General features: G+C 35.4%; 1 protein-coding gene and 1 non-coding gene across 2 annotated transcripts in view; both read right to left on the minus strand.

Moving 5' to 3' along the window:
* Positions 1-660: 660 nt before the first annotated feature.
* Positions 661-15160, minus strand: part of LOC145999622 (uncharacterized) — a 34701-nt gene continuing 20201 nt past the window's right edge. The window contains exons 3-4 of the mRNA XM_083136715.1: positions 12054-12529; positions 661-4262 (exon numbers count right to left, since the gene is read on the minus strand). Of these exons, the coding sequence (XP_082992841.1) occupies positions 2354-4262; positions 12054-12529 (2385 nt within the window). The 3' untranslated portion in view covers positions 661-2353. The remainder of the gene's footprint in view (positions 4263-12053; positions 12530-15160) is intronic.
* TRNAS-UGA (transfer RNA serine (anticodon UGA)) lies at positions 8925-8999 on the minus strand. Its single transcript has one exon. It is a non-coding gene; the product is annotated as a tRNA-Ser (tRNA).

Consider the following 15160-nt stretch of genomic DNA (forward strand, 5'->3'; position numbering starts at 1 on the left):
ATGCAAGAAAGACTTTCTTTCATGCAGAGAAAGCAACACTTCACACACAGTTTTTCGCTTTTCCATTTGTTTGTCGTTCAGATTATGTGGGACCCATTTTCCTGCCTTCTGGATCTTTCCCATGGCATGAAGACGATCAGATATGGTTTGGCGACCAAAATTTAACTTCTCTGCCAGTTGTTGTTGCATTTGCGTATCGTCTTCGTCCAACAGTGCTTGCAATTTGGCGTCTTGTAATTTTTTCAGCTGGCCCGGGCAATCTTCGTCTTTCAAGTCGAAATCACCACTTTTGAATCGTCGAAACCAACGCGCACACGCATCTTGCGTTAGGACTTTGTCACCGTACGTTTCCACAAGGATATGATGGCTTTCACTCGCGTTTTTCTTTTGATTGAACAAGAAAAGCAGGACGTGCTGCACATGCTCCTTATTTGGTTTCAAGGTCAACATGTTTCCCACACAAACCCAATATGGCAATCACTCACACTCGATTGCACATCCACGGCGTTTTGATAGGTACTGTCCTGGCAACACACTGACGTAACAGTTGAGACTGTGCACCAACCCTTGCTTCCAGCACCATCCAGCGATGAAATTAAGAATTATTAACCGGCACACCTGGTATGAAGGATATGCTTGGATAAGAGAGGATGCCCAGTAGGGTGGGCCGAATTTTTTTTTTCTTTTTAAATTCAACTATGGCTATATTGGAAAAGTTGTGACTAGTATCACTTACATTCCTCACCAAATAAGAAGATTCTTAAACAAAAATTAGCCGGGCCCTGGGAAGTTGAAATTTGAATATTTCCAAACGTTCACCGGGATAGTAAGGAAAGGCTAGTAAACTAGCCCAGTAATACTTAAAAATATTTTTTCACTATTCTAAAACATTCAACCTAACCCTGTCAACAAAATATAATTTTATTATATTGCCTGTAATACTAACAGAATTTACATACAAGCTAGCAACAGCGCACACAGTCAAGTTAAGACACGTTTACGTCTATGAATGCATTACCTTTAAATATTCACGAATCAGTTGATGTTTATTAGCACTGTTGTTCGGATGTGTTGTGTATTAAGTTGTGTTATAACTAGTGTGCGTTCGTTCATACTGCATAATAAGTAAGTTTGTGTGTTTAATTGAAATGTCATTACTTTGAACTAATTAACAATGTCAAAGAAAACACATGCAAATGTTAGTATGTACTTATTCGGAACCGAAAAAGACATTTTACCGGAAAAAACTTGCCAACTTTTGAAGACATGATACGATGTTTTCAAAGTGTTCGTTTGGAGCTAAAAGGCGAAGGAAGCAAGCAGCCAGAAACAAGATCGGTTGCTGACATTGTTTCCACAAAACTTGAAGATATTTGGAATAGAGCATCTCTTCCAATTGTTTCCCATAAAAGAATAGTGGATATGATTGTACAGTACAATAATAAATATCAAACCGATATTAAGCCACTCAACAGTAGAAATACGACATTTTTAAATAAAAAATTACACATATTTATAGATTACGACAAACAATTATTTGATATTTGTTCTTGTAAATGTTTGAACAGATTTACCTGCAACTGCGAGAAGACAAAGAAGATACCTGAATTACAATGGAGATTCATAGATCAGAGAAGTGAAAGAAAGATGGCAATTGGTAACATAGACAGACAGGTAACGGCTAAGCTGAAAAAGAAAATGGACAGAAAATTTAAAGTGTGTCAGCCAAAATTTGAGAACGTGATTAACGAACCTGTTGCAGGTTCCAGTGGATTCTGTGATGACAAGGTCTCTAATATAACTTTGGTATCTAGTGACAATGACAGTGACAGTTCTTTGAGTACAGTTTCAAATGATAAAGATTTCATGTGGTCTTATTCCCTTGAAAAGTGACCAAAACTGACAGATAATAATTCTCAAAAAAGACTTTCTCTGGCCCATACGGCAAAAGCCATCGATTTGACAGGTGTGTCTAGTGCAGCTAAAATAGCAAATGCCGTCTTGGAAGATGTAAATCTTATTTCAGCAGCCTTAGTCGTGGATAAAAATAAAATTCAAAGAGAAGTAAATAAAAATAGACGTCAATTTCAAGAAGTTAAAAAGGATGGGATAGCTTCTATTAAAGGCCTCTACTTTGACGGGAGAAAAGATCAAACCATGTTATTGGAAAATGGTAGCCGGAGTATTAAAACTGAGGAACACGTAGCGTTAATTGAAGAACCAGGAAGTTTGTTTTTCGGACATATAGCTCTCACACGGTCATGTGCAAGTGATATTGCTGAAGGAATTATGAGCTACATTAATACTCATAATGTGGACTTATCACAACTAATGGTTATCGGATGTGATGGGACTAACGTGTACCTTCATGTGTTTCTTTAAGTGTTCTTTTCAAAGCAAAATCTTTGTTGCAAATTGAATAATTGAAAGGTTGTTCTCCTGTATGTACCTTCATATGATTTTTAAGATATACTTTCAAAGCAAAATCTTTTTTGCAAATTGAACAATTGAAAGGTTGTTCTCCTGTATGTAACATCATATGATTTTTAAGATTTACTTTGAAGGCAAAATCTTTGTTGCAAATTGAACAATTGAAAGGTTGCTCTCCTGTATGTACCTTCATATGATTTTTAAGATATCCTTTCAAGGCAAAATCTTTGTTGCAAATTGAACAAGTAAAAGGTTTTACTTTGGTGTGGACTGTCGCATGCATATTAAGTTCTCCTTTGCAGATAAAATCTTTGTTGCAAATTGAACAATTGAAAGGCTTCTCTTTGGTGTGAAGTCTCATATTATGCAAAGTGAGACATTCCTTGTAGGCAAAATCTTGGTTGCAAACTGAGCAACTAAAAGGCTTCTGCCTTGTGTGTACATTCATATGCCTCTTAAGTTTGTGTTTAGTGCCAAAATCTTTGTCACAAATGGAACAATTGAAACAGTCTTTGGTGTGAAACCTCATATGTACCATGATACTAGTTCTATTCTTAAATTCTTTGTTGCAAATTGAACAATTCAAAGTCTTTTCTTTGATGTGAACTCCCATATGTATACTAAGACCTCTTTTATCGGCAAAATCTTTGTTGCAAATTGAACAATTAAACGGCTTCTCTGTGGTATGAAGCCTCCTCATATGCATAATGAGATGGCCTTTTTGTCGAAAATTTTTGTTGCAATTTGGACAGGTAAAGGGTTTCTCTTTTGTGTGCATCCTCATATGTATATTCAAACTATTTTTACGGTCAAAATCTTTGCTGCAAATTGAACAATTAAAACACTCTTTGGTGTGAATCCTCATATGTATCTTGAGGGTGTTTCTAGTGTTAAAATCTTTGTTGCAAATTGAACAATTAAAACACTCCTCTTTGTTGTGAACCTCCACATGTCTAATGAGACCCCTTCTAGTGTTAAATTCTTTCTTGCAAATGGAACAGTTAAAAGGGTTCCTTTTGTCATGAAGCTTCATATGCACTCTGAGATTATCTTTATAGGTAAAGTTTGAATTGCAAATTGAACAATTAAAGGGTTTCTCTTTGGTGTGAACCCTCATATGTTCCTTAGACTTATATTTAAGTCTAAAACCTTTGTTACAAAATAAACATTTAAAAGGCTTCCCTTTGGTGTGAATCCTCATATGATTCTTGAGACTGTTTGTAGAGCTAAATTCTTTCTTGCAAATGGAACAGTTAGAAGGGTTCCTTTTGCCATGAAGCTTCATATGCATGTTGAAACTAGTTTTATAGGCAAAATTTTTATTGCAAATTGAACAGTTATAGGGTCTCTCATTGGTGTGTACTCTCATATGTTCCTTACAGCTATATTTACTTCTATATTCTTTGTTGCAAAATAAACATTTAAAACGCCTCTCTTTGGTGTGAATCCTCATATGCTCAGTAATAGATCCTTTTTGAGTGAAACTTTTGTTGCAAATTGAACAATTAAAGGTCTTCTCCATGGCATGAAATCTTCTGTGATTCCTGAAATCTGCTCTGTATACAAAACATTTGTTACAGATGGAGCATAAATATTGCTTCCTCTTGTTATTACTACTGGCATTGTGATTATAATGAGTTTCAATTTCAGAGGATTTGGGTGAAGATACATGGTCCTGTAATCCTTTTTCACCGATACATTCTAAATTATTATTATGCTGCTCTTGCACACTTGTTTCTTTGAACTTTTTGGAAGATAATGGCAGATGACTATCTGATCCTGAGCTATCTTCCATCTCAAAATGTTTTTCCATGTCACTTTTGTTTTGGTGCCTATGAAAAAAGAAGAAATAATAAGTTACAGATATGGATTTTTTTTTTTACAGAACTTCCTCAACTTTGTCATCTTAATAATGAAATTTATAACAGGAAAATGTGCCTTATTTGCAGAAAAAGGTAGACTAAACATAAGAATCAGAGAATGAGTATCTGTTTGTACCTTACATCAAGATAAATATTTTCAAACAGTAATAAATGTTTATTACAAGGCCTGTTCAAAGAGAAGCCGAACTCTTTTTGTAAAGTTTGTATATAAATTCATTGTTAACTCTTTCGCTGCGGAATTCTCTGGCACACAATATCCCTTGGCTGCGTAATTAAATTTGAAAATATATTTTTTTTATAAAAAAAATAGTTTTCACAATTACATTGCATTATATATGAGAGAGAACTTACAAAAGTCAATCATTGCACTGGAAAACCATTCTGTAGTCCCTGGTGGTATGATATTTTGAAAAATTTTGAAATTCTGAAAAAAAACAACCATTTTTTTAAAAAGAATAATTTTACAAAATTACATTGCAAAATATGTTATAGAGAACTTGCAAAAGTCATTTCTTGCACCGGCAAACCATTCTGTAGTCCCTGGTGATATGATATTTTGAAAAATTTTGAAATTCCCGCACATAGATCAATGCTGTTTTGCACTCTGCTCCATGATGTTATGGACGGCGGTACAAATTCTTCATCAGACACTACACAATCACTGTCACCACTTGATGTCTCATAAAAACTGTCACTATTATCGTCACAACTTCAATTCATCTTCTGATTCTGAGTCGGCAAATAACAGTTGAGTAACATCATTATCAGACAAGTGTTGACGACTTGACGAAGCTATGTTGTTTACATTCGAACATGCATTTGAAACTGACAAGTCAAATCACTCTACGCTCGTATGTCAAAGAATTCTAAACGGACGCGTAGTTAGCGACATCATACGAATAAAAACAAAACTACAAGTTCAAATAGTTCAAAATACTATCAACAGATGTCAGAAGGCTACTAAAAGCGACGTACTTCGGAAATGCGACACCCGCAGCGAATGGAAGTATGAACTCGCAATAATGTGACTTCCGCGGAGCAAGGCACCTGGCATGCTGTGCATAAAAGCGACGACCGCAGCGAAAGAGTTAACTGGGTCCAGTTTCAAAACTGCTACTAAACTCATGCCCAGTTTGCCCAACATGTGTTAAATTTTAAAAAAGTGTTAAATCAAATTAACGCTACATTAGCACATCGAGGCATTTCTCCAACCTTCGTTAAGGCTAACAGACCTCTAATGTCATCGTTAAATCTAAAGGCACTCCTTGGCTTCATTAACATGCTTAACAGCGCATTGTGTTGTGTCGGAAATAAGATGGCGAAATTGCGTATGCCAGCTGTTGTGTTGAAAGGTTATCCCAAACCGATTTGAACACATTATTTGCATACCATCGCAAAACGTACACTAGTTTGATTTCCTTCTACAACAAAAATAATTTTCCCATTTCGTATTTCATATTATAAATTCATATTAAATGATAAATATTGTATCAATGTACTTTTTAAAGTTTTGTCAATAATGGCATCGTGATCATCACACAATATCCAAATTTTATTAATTTTGCCTCTCAAGCCAAAAATATATACTTATAGTTATATTATACGAACTTGATTTTTTTTAAAATGCATATTGGTTTTCCACCTTCAATGCACTGTAACACAAACACGAAATATCTCATGACTTTTTAAAATAATGTAACCTCCTTTTACATATTTCAATTTATATAAAGTAAAGTTATTCACCAAAATATTTCGGTGTCGTCGTCCACGCCATTTTCCAGTGGATCACAATCACATAGAAACTGGAGAAAGTCGTGGTTTGTTGTGTTTATGCTTATGTCTGCTTATAACTACCATTCCAATTTTATGTTCTTTTTTTTAACTGAAAAATGTCAGAAAACGTAAGAGATAAAACTAAAATGAAGCAACTGTCCTAGAAATAGTCAATACAGGTCCTGTACTCTCATTTAATGTAAAAGAAACCTGTGACATTACACAATGTAGCCTGCAATCTTTCAAAGTAGTCGGGAATTGTTCTTTCGAACTATTCAACCTACTCCAATTAACATAATGGAAAAAAATGATTTTGCAGTGAAGAGAATGCTCGACACAAATGTTCATTATTCTATATTCTGAATCACAGTGTGTGCAACCACAAGCAGCTAGCAGACAGCTGTAGCAACCTGGAGATAAATGCTAAAAGCACAAAACCTGACATGCCTAACCTAACCAAGAACAGAAATAAAGAAAACCTGCGTAACCTATTTACTTATTTAGCTCGTAGCTGTACTTAAGTACTGTACAATAAAACATATTATTTAATATAATGTGAGTCTTAATATAATCACGAAATCAAAACAATTATTATGCAGCATACTGAAAGTGAGCTGACTAATAACGGTGCAAATGGAAATTAAATCATATTCGTAACAAACTGAAGGAGCACTGAAAAATTGAAAGAAATAATCAACCGTTACATGTACAAGGTACATTTACGAATGACTACCATCTCACCACATAATATAGATTACTATACATATGTTGTTTCATTAAGAAAAAAAGCTCGAGGTCCTAAGCAGTTTCAGGTATATAGTTTCGTGCATGGACATTGTAACATTTTGACATTGTGCAGTTACATAAAACACTATACCATCCATTCGGAAATTATTCCTTGTACATGCGTACAAGTGGTAATGATATTGTGTAACAGTGCACTTTTTTTTTTTCACCAGTTATGATAAATCATATGCAGGATCAAATATAATATAAAATGTCATATTAATCAACTCTTCCATGTACAAGGTACATTTTCTGAATGACTACCATTTCATCACACAATGAATAACCAAACATAATGTAAAGTACCGTACTACACATGTATGTTTCATTAAGCAAAAAACTCAATCCTATGCAGTTTCAGGTATTGTAGTTTTGTGCATGGACATTGTAAAAGTATGCATATTTGTTTGTAAAACACACTACCATCCATTCGGAAATTATTCCTTGTATGGTACGTTCGTAAGGATACTGTCTAACAGTGTACTTGTCCTTCTTTTTACCATTTATGTTAAATCAAATATAAAATATTGTATTGTATATATATATGTTTTCTTTAAAAAATATTTGTACAAAACAAAACACACAACCATTCATTCAGAAATGTCCCTTGCACGTATGCATGAACGGTAAGCACGTTGGTAAACATTATACTCGCCTTCTCTTTATGTCAGTGATTATTTGGAAACAGTAGATTACTTGTTTGCAGTGTCACATTCACATCAATGTCAAAAGAAGTGACTTGCAATATTTACATATCTTTTAATTGCCATGGCACAGCAAGTTAAGTTATGCATGGTGTACATTTCGTGAAATGCTCTGTTTTCTTGAGGAAAATTGTTATAGCAAACACACATTCATTTCCACCTTTAGGCCTCTTTTGAAATGCCATTTTAATATAATTAAATTTATCAAACTTCAAACAGGTTACCCTAACCTAGAACAGTAGTTTTTATTTGTATATTTATGATCTTGTACTGGCAGTCAGCAGGCACGCATTTAAATCTAACTTACGAAATTACATTGTGACTGTTAATCTTAATACATAACATTTTTGGTGTGCAGACGTAAATACCTAACTAACATTCATTTCTTAAACATGTATTGATGTGTTACACATAACTTTAATTATTGTTGTTCCTGGGATTTCATACAAAAAAGCCCAAAACAAATGTCTCGGGAGAACGCGCTTACACACAGTCTACTGTCCATGGTGCAACCAATCAAAACGTTGCATTTCTCGTATCAAAATTGAGAAAAGCAAGGAATCAAAGCAAAACCCCTCTAATATGTCATTAGTTAATGGGCCTATAAAATCGCTTGAGCGAACATTAAAAGTTTAACATGCTGCTAAGATTTTAGTGATGCGTTCACTATCAGCTTGCTAAGAACGTTTTAATGATGTTTGAGCGAACCGGGCTTCAGTAACATAGAAGATCACGTTAAGTGCCCACATGATATTCAGTTACACTGAAATGAAAAGCAGCGAATATGTGTGAAATTGCAGAAAACTTTTAGAGACACATATGGCATGTTACATGAAGTCTATGATGAGGAATGTTTAAGTCGAACACAGTGTTACGAATGGTATGGACATTTCAGATGGGGTCGAAACTCCATCGAGAACAAAATCAAAAATCTGGATGCCCATTCACCTCTACTGACACTGAAACTTGAAAATGGTGTAGGAAGTCTCATCACGATAATCCATGTGCTCACTCCTCACTCGCTGTTCGGGAATTTATGAGGCACCCGTTGTCCCAAAACTGGCCTACTCCCCTGATTTGGCACCAGCAGGCTTCTTACTCTTCCCCAAGTTGATATCAACCCTCAAAGGTTAGAGATTCCAGACAATAGAAGATATCAAGGAGAATTCGCTACAGGACCTACAGGCCATTCCAAAACTGGAGTTCCAGCAGGCATTCCAGAACTGGAAGATAATCTGGAAACGGTGTGTACACAGTGGAGGAGTAGGTTTGGTTTGAGTTGCTGTTTTAAGTCCACTTTATGCACAGTAAGGCTAATCGGGACTGGACCTACAGTTTAAACCGCTTGTGCCTCCACCGGGTATCGAACCCGGGACCCCTTGATTTCAAGACAATGACGCTACCACTGCGCCATGGGGGAGGCCACACAGTGGAGGAGTAGCTGAATCTCAACTTGGAAGATGGAAGCAGGAGGAAATCTGCAGGAAACATGGGCTTCAAATCAACATATCATTTGTCTGTATTCAATTTTTTCAATTCTTCACACTGCAGCACCTTTACTAATTTCACGGAACTTACTTCCCAGTCTGCATTCCACTTGCAGCAGATATCCAGATTTATCAATTGACTTGTCCTGTTAGCACATAAGCCCTTCAATCTATGGTTATATAACTTAGCACACATTGTAATCTATGTTGCAGCAGTACAAAATATAATGAACCTAAATTTTTTGGTGTTATTTTTCACAAAAAATGGTGTTTATTATATCTTCACTTTTCAGTGATTTACCTGCAATACTTCATTTTTTTGATACATGTGCACAGCATTAGAATAAAACATTTAATTCCTTATTTAACCTTTTGTACTCATTACACAACTTGAGGGGCAGAATTCCAAAACTAACCAACATATAACTGAGGCTTGTTAATTACAAAAACAGATTGTCCAAAGAACCTTTGTCCAGATTAAAACCTCACTTTTGTTTCTTATAGCATCCATAATAAAAATATGACATATTAGCCATTCTTTATAAGATTAGTGAAATTCAGATATTGACACTAGTTTTCACTATGTAGGCACATGAAAGTCTGATAGTATTTGCAAAGAATAAGACAAACCTGCATTATTTTTCAACTTATGAGCATTAAAAATGCACATGGCATTTTATTATTATTTTTCATTTATAACCACTCAACAAGGTTGAGAAAATTCAGGATTCCTGCTGATAACTCTTTCGAATTTTATATATTATACAACCACTTTTGAAGTACATTTTACACTTCTAATTACACATTTCAGAAGCAAACACTATCATTTCTAAGATATTTAAAGAATCTACATATCACTCACTAGTCTGAATTTTCAGGTGTGCATAGTACAGATCCGCTGTTAGGAAATGCGAGCCCTTGTGCAAGTTATACTCGTGAGGCCCTAATATTATGAAACTTAAAAATTTGTACACCTACAACACAACCAAGGTAATTATTACCCTCCCCTTTACCTTTTGTACCTTCCGAAAGAGTAGTGGTAATATCAATGCCTTCAAATCAAGGGGACCCGGATTCAATACCAGGTGGAGGGAAATGATGGTTCAAATCCCATTTAAAACTGTAGGTGTACTCCCGTTTAGTCTATCTGCGCATAAAATGAACTTAAAACTTAACTCAAACTTGCTCCAGGCACCCCCTTCAGACAAAACTTGACAAGGACTAGAGGGAATCAAGGCATACAGCTCTTCTTAACGTTTTCCTAGTTCAGTTTTTGCGGCACTACTGCCCTCGAGAAACAATATTTTATCCTGTGTGTATGTAACCATGCACTACAGATTCATCCTTACAACTGACAGTTTTTTACTGTCAGATACACTACACACATTAGTACTGTATGGAAGCGAGATTATGCTGGCAGAGAAGCTGCTAGGGTGAAACCCTGGTTTTCAATCCTTTCATCGTTGATTATTATGTTTTATGCCTTTGTATGAGAGACTTGTTAAGCTTTAAGTAAGACTCGAAGCTTTCTTGGCGATGAATGATGAATAAATTCTCTCGGTCTAACGAGCAGGTGATTTGTGGAAAATATTCCAAGCTTTCAAGAGCTAACGTAACTCTCATCTTGACGTTAGATTAGAATATTTTCCAGAACTCACCTGGTCGATAGCCCGAGAGAATCTATTCATTGTTAAGCTTTATTCGAAGATATTTATATTCTGATAGCGATTCTTTTCTGTCTGTCCACTGCGTCCTAAAGATTTTGTTATTTTTCGTCAAGAAGAAAATGATAGTGGCATCCATTAATGTGATGCATGGTTCTAGTCTTTATTTCAATTTTAGTTGCGGATTTGTTCCACACCAAAGAGATGAGTGTCCCTAACACGGCCTACCCTCGTGTCATCATTTCTCAGTTTAGCCAAGGAAGAGGAGGCGGTGCACCATGTAATTTAGTGTATCTCAGCCTCCACACAAAGAATCACGACAGTGCTGTACCCTCTTGAACAATAATGTTTATGACAGGAAATTAGTAGAAGGTTGGAGTCACAAACAAGAAATTCAAATGTGTTACGGATGTTGGAAGTTCTTCTTACACAAAATCATTTTGCAGCAGGCATGCGGTCCCCATGTGAAACTTATGTTTCCTTTTTCTATAGTACGTAAGCTTAATTAAAAACAGAGATGCCTTTTCTTTTCTTTTGATCACGTTTTCACAAGAAGTAATTGTGAATACAAGATGCAATAATATTATATAAATATTTTGGAAGCGCAAGGCCTCTCAAAGTGTGAGACCCTGTGTTGTGGCATGCGTCGCACACCCCTAACGGCAGCCCTGGCATAGTAAAATACTTTTTTTTTTTTATTCCGGTCGAAAGTTTATCATTATTACAAAAACCAAACTGCATAAAGAAGGCAACAGAAAATTATTTTTCTTTTTTTAAACAAAGATATGTGTTTCATGTTAAATTTCCAAAATGGAAATATTACAATATTGATAATACATATATTGCTCTGCAAAACGGAACACAAAATATAAGTGTGTTATTTGATTGGATTTATTTTCATCCATTAACCAAGTATCTGATAGATCAGTTAGCATTGCAATATAAAGATAATATATGTGTGATCTAATATGAAATATGTAGGCAACATAAAAAACAAAGAACATGAACATTTATGTGAATGCTCTAGACGAAATTCTAAGATGTAATTTATCAGATTTTGGAATATCATAGCGGTGAGGAAAAATCGATGAAAGCTGCCCTTGCGTCAGCCAAAGGTTCAGCTGAGACTTAAGGGTTTTACAGCTTCTGGGATAGTCGTCCCAGCTGGTTACTAGAAGTTAGAGATGGATGTGGATATATCGTAGCTTCAGTGGCAACATACAATAAATTACGTGAACCATAACTCAAAAATGATGAGGTCCAGTTTTCAACCTCAGTACTCCCATGCTTATTTTCAATGCACGTACTAAAATTTCCTTCACCTACCTTTCTCCATGATCTGGTACTTCACATTCCGCTTGCTCAGGATTTGCTACCATATTCTTCATGTCTTCATCATCACTATCTTCTGCTGGCGCTTTTTTGACAAACATTTTACGATCATAACGAAAAAATCCTTCACTTCCAGTTACATCTTGTCCAACAGGAACCACCCGAGTTGTGCCCTCAAAATTTATCAGACTACCATCACTCAAACATTCTACTTTACCAACTGAAGTCTCTTGCTTGTACTGATTGGACAGTTTGCAGTCAACTGAGGTATCAACATCAGGAGGCATAAGGGATGATGCAGTTTCAGTCTTGACATAAAGTTGATCCAAAGGCCACATATCTTGTTCACAAACTAATGGATTTACCTTTTCCGTTTTAGACTTTATGATCAGTTCAGGAGGGCAACCTGTGTCAGACACTGTTGCAACATCAGTTTCTTGACTATCATGAGACAATGAAGGAGGTGACTTCTGAAATAAAAACATAATACATATATAAATTTTATGATAGTCTCTTTAACTTTTTGAAATTTTGCTGACCCATCACTTGTCCTACAGAAACCAATATCCTGGTCATGCACATTAGGAACCATTAAAAGCCAGTATGTTTTCTGAGAGGTCAAACTTATTCTCCTCAACTCCATAAATTGGTTTTATCTAAGGCTGAGCTGATTCCACTTTCATCTGATAACAATTCTTGAAAACTGTACCAATTGAAAGTAGATAAGAATTTCCATTAATTTGGTTTATTGAACTTTACTTTTCTGCCACTTTTGGCTAATCAGAAAAATGAGGATGAGTGATGATATGATGAAAAGACACTCAAGAACAACATCCACTACTAGGCCAAGATTTGAACCAAGGAGACAAAAGAATATTTATCAATTTCAAAATGTTAGCTTTCCACTGGAACTACAGAAATCTACCAGAATTTTGTTTTAAAATAATTATAATTGTACATCCAATCATCATTCAATCAAAAAATCTATTTCTTCCCACAATGTTGTTGCAAAAATTGCGAGATTGCATTATTTCCACAATATTTACACTCCATGGCATTTTTGCAGTCTCAGCAAGACACCCACTTGGACTGTTATTAATGGCACTGGGTATCAAGCGATAGTGATAGACTGGCATCAGTATCAGCCAAACCTTAGTCTTATGTATAAACACATCCAATATACTTTGAGTCATTAATATAAGTTTAATGTTTCGAACCTCTCAATGAAGGTCTTTATCATTAATGTTACAAAATTGGGAAGTACCCTGAAGAGCTTTTAACCTCCCGGTTTTACAAGATTCACGATGAAGGTTCTTTAGAACAGGGGTGTGCAAACAGCTTTGTATTCAGTGCCTACATTAAATTTCACGAAATTGTCACGAGGTATATTGCATTTAGCTTATACTCAAGATAATGTTTAAAAATAAAATATGTTTTTTGATTGATTGAGTTGGTGTTTTAACTCCACTTTATGCACAGTAAGGCTAATCGGGACTGGACCTACAGTTTAAAGTGGGATCCGAGCCACTATGTGCCTCCACCGGGAAAATATGTTGCTTTTTTCAGTACTAAAGAACATTGGTGGGATAAGTAAAGCCCAGATGCTGTTGTTTGAGCAGCCCTGTTTAGAAGAAACATTAAATTTGGTCTCTTTAGTACTTCCATTTATGCTTTAATCATTATTTTATTATAATAAGTGCAATAACATGGACATTTGCTAAGAATTTAAAGTAAGATATAAAGAAACAGATATGCCTAATTCATGCAATTTATGTAACTTCGTTTAATTTACAATTACTTTTAAAAGAATACAATATATTTTTCATATATTTTACATTCCTAATTCAATTTGAAATAATTTACATTGAGACCCATATAACATGCAAAAATGAATCTCTATTCAAAATACAAGGATTACTAAGGTAATAATTTTGCGTTGGTAATTCTGTTGCTTTTCTGCCACTTTTGTTTAATTGCGATGATGAGGATGGGTCACATGATAAAATTGATGAAGGGACACTTACAAAGAGCACCCATGCCCACACTAGGTTTTGTACTTTGATGACATTCCGACAGATAACGTAATATGAAACAAAAATTTATACACAAGGACCTTATACTTACCTACGCCTCTCACTTTGGTTCTTCATGAAAGAATAAAGGGTGTTTCAGAAGTGATAATGCTCAGTGGCGGCAAGGCAGCTAGTATGATGGGTAGTGCCAACGTGATCAAGAAATCGAAAAATTTTCGCTACCGTATGTCATAGAAATCTAATGAAAGAGGTCATTTTAATGGAACTTTGTTTACTAAAATTGCAGACAAAAATTCAGAGTTCCTAAGATTGGTTTATTTTACTTCGCATTTGTACTACTTTTGGCTAATCGCGAAGATAAGGATGAGTGAAAACTCACCAAGAACACTCATGCCCAGGCCGAGATTCGAACCTGCAATCCCTGGCGTCGAAGCATGCTGTGCGGAGGTTGGCCAGAGTTTCTAAGCAATAAATGCGACAATTAAAATTTAGACGCCTGTCACCTTTACCATTTTTTTGATATTTTTAAATAGAATTGATGTTTAAATCTGGCGTGGGACAGCCAAGTTGTTTAACTTTTAATTTAATATCGTATAGTTCCTTGGAAAACTGTGTATGTAATAGTGTTCTAATCTGACTCATCTTTACTAACTACCCTTACTTTCACACACCATCAGACACTTTCACTTCACTAAAAAAAAAAAAACACTGGACAATTAGAGACACCGAGTCGATCGGTATTCTCGCCTTGCTTTGTTTATAATTTGCAACCCCAGTACGGCAGACGGTACATCAACAATCGGTGTTACTAACAACTGAAATATGATTATCTGCTAAATGAACTGTAGATCTACAATTTTTAGAATTCAATGCAAGAAATTGAATTATATCTCCATGTGAAATTCTTATACTGATAGATTTTCTGTGTGATTTTTACGAATATTAAAGTAAAAAATCCCCTGGTGATGCGAATTCCCTTTGATATTTAGGCAATTCTTTTGTACTTACAGTAAATGTCTTCAATGTTGTCAACGTCAGTTGCAACACGTGAGTGTCTGTGTGCGTGAC

The sequence above is a fragment of the Lepisma saccharinum genome, chromosome 15 (assembly GCF_977018435.1).
Source record: "Lepisma saccharinum chromosome 15, izLepSacc3.1, whole genome shotgun sequence".
NCBI lineage: Eukaryota > Metazoa > Arthropoda > Insecta > Zygentoma > Lepismatidae > Lepisma > Lepisma saccharinum.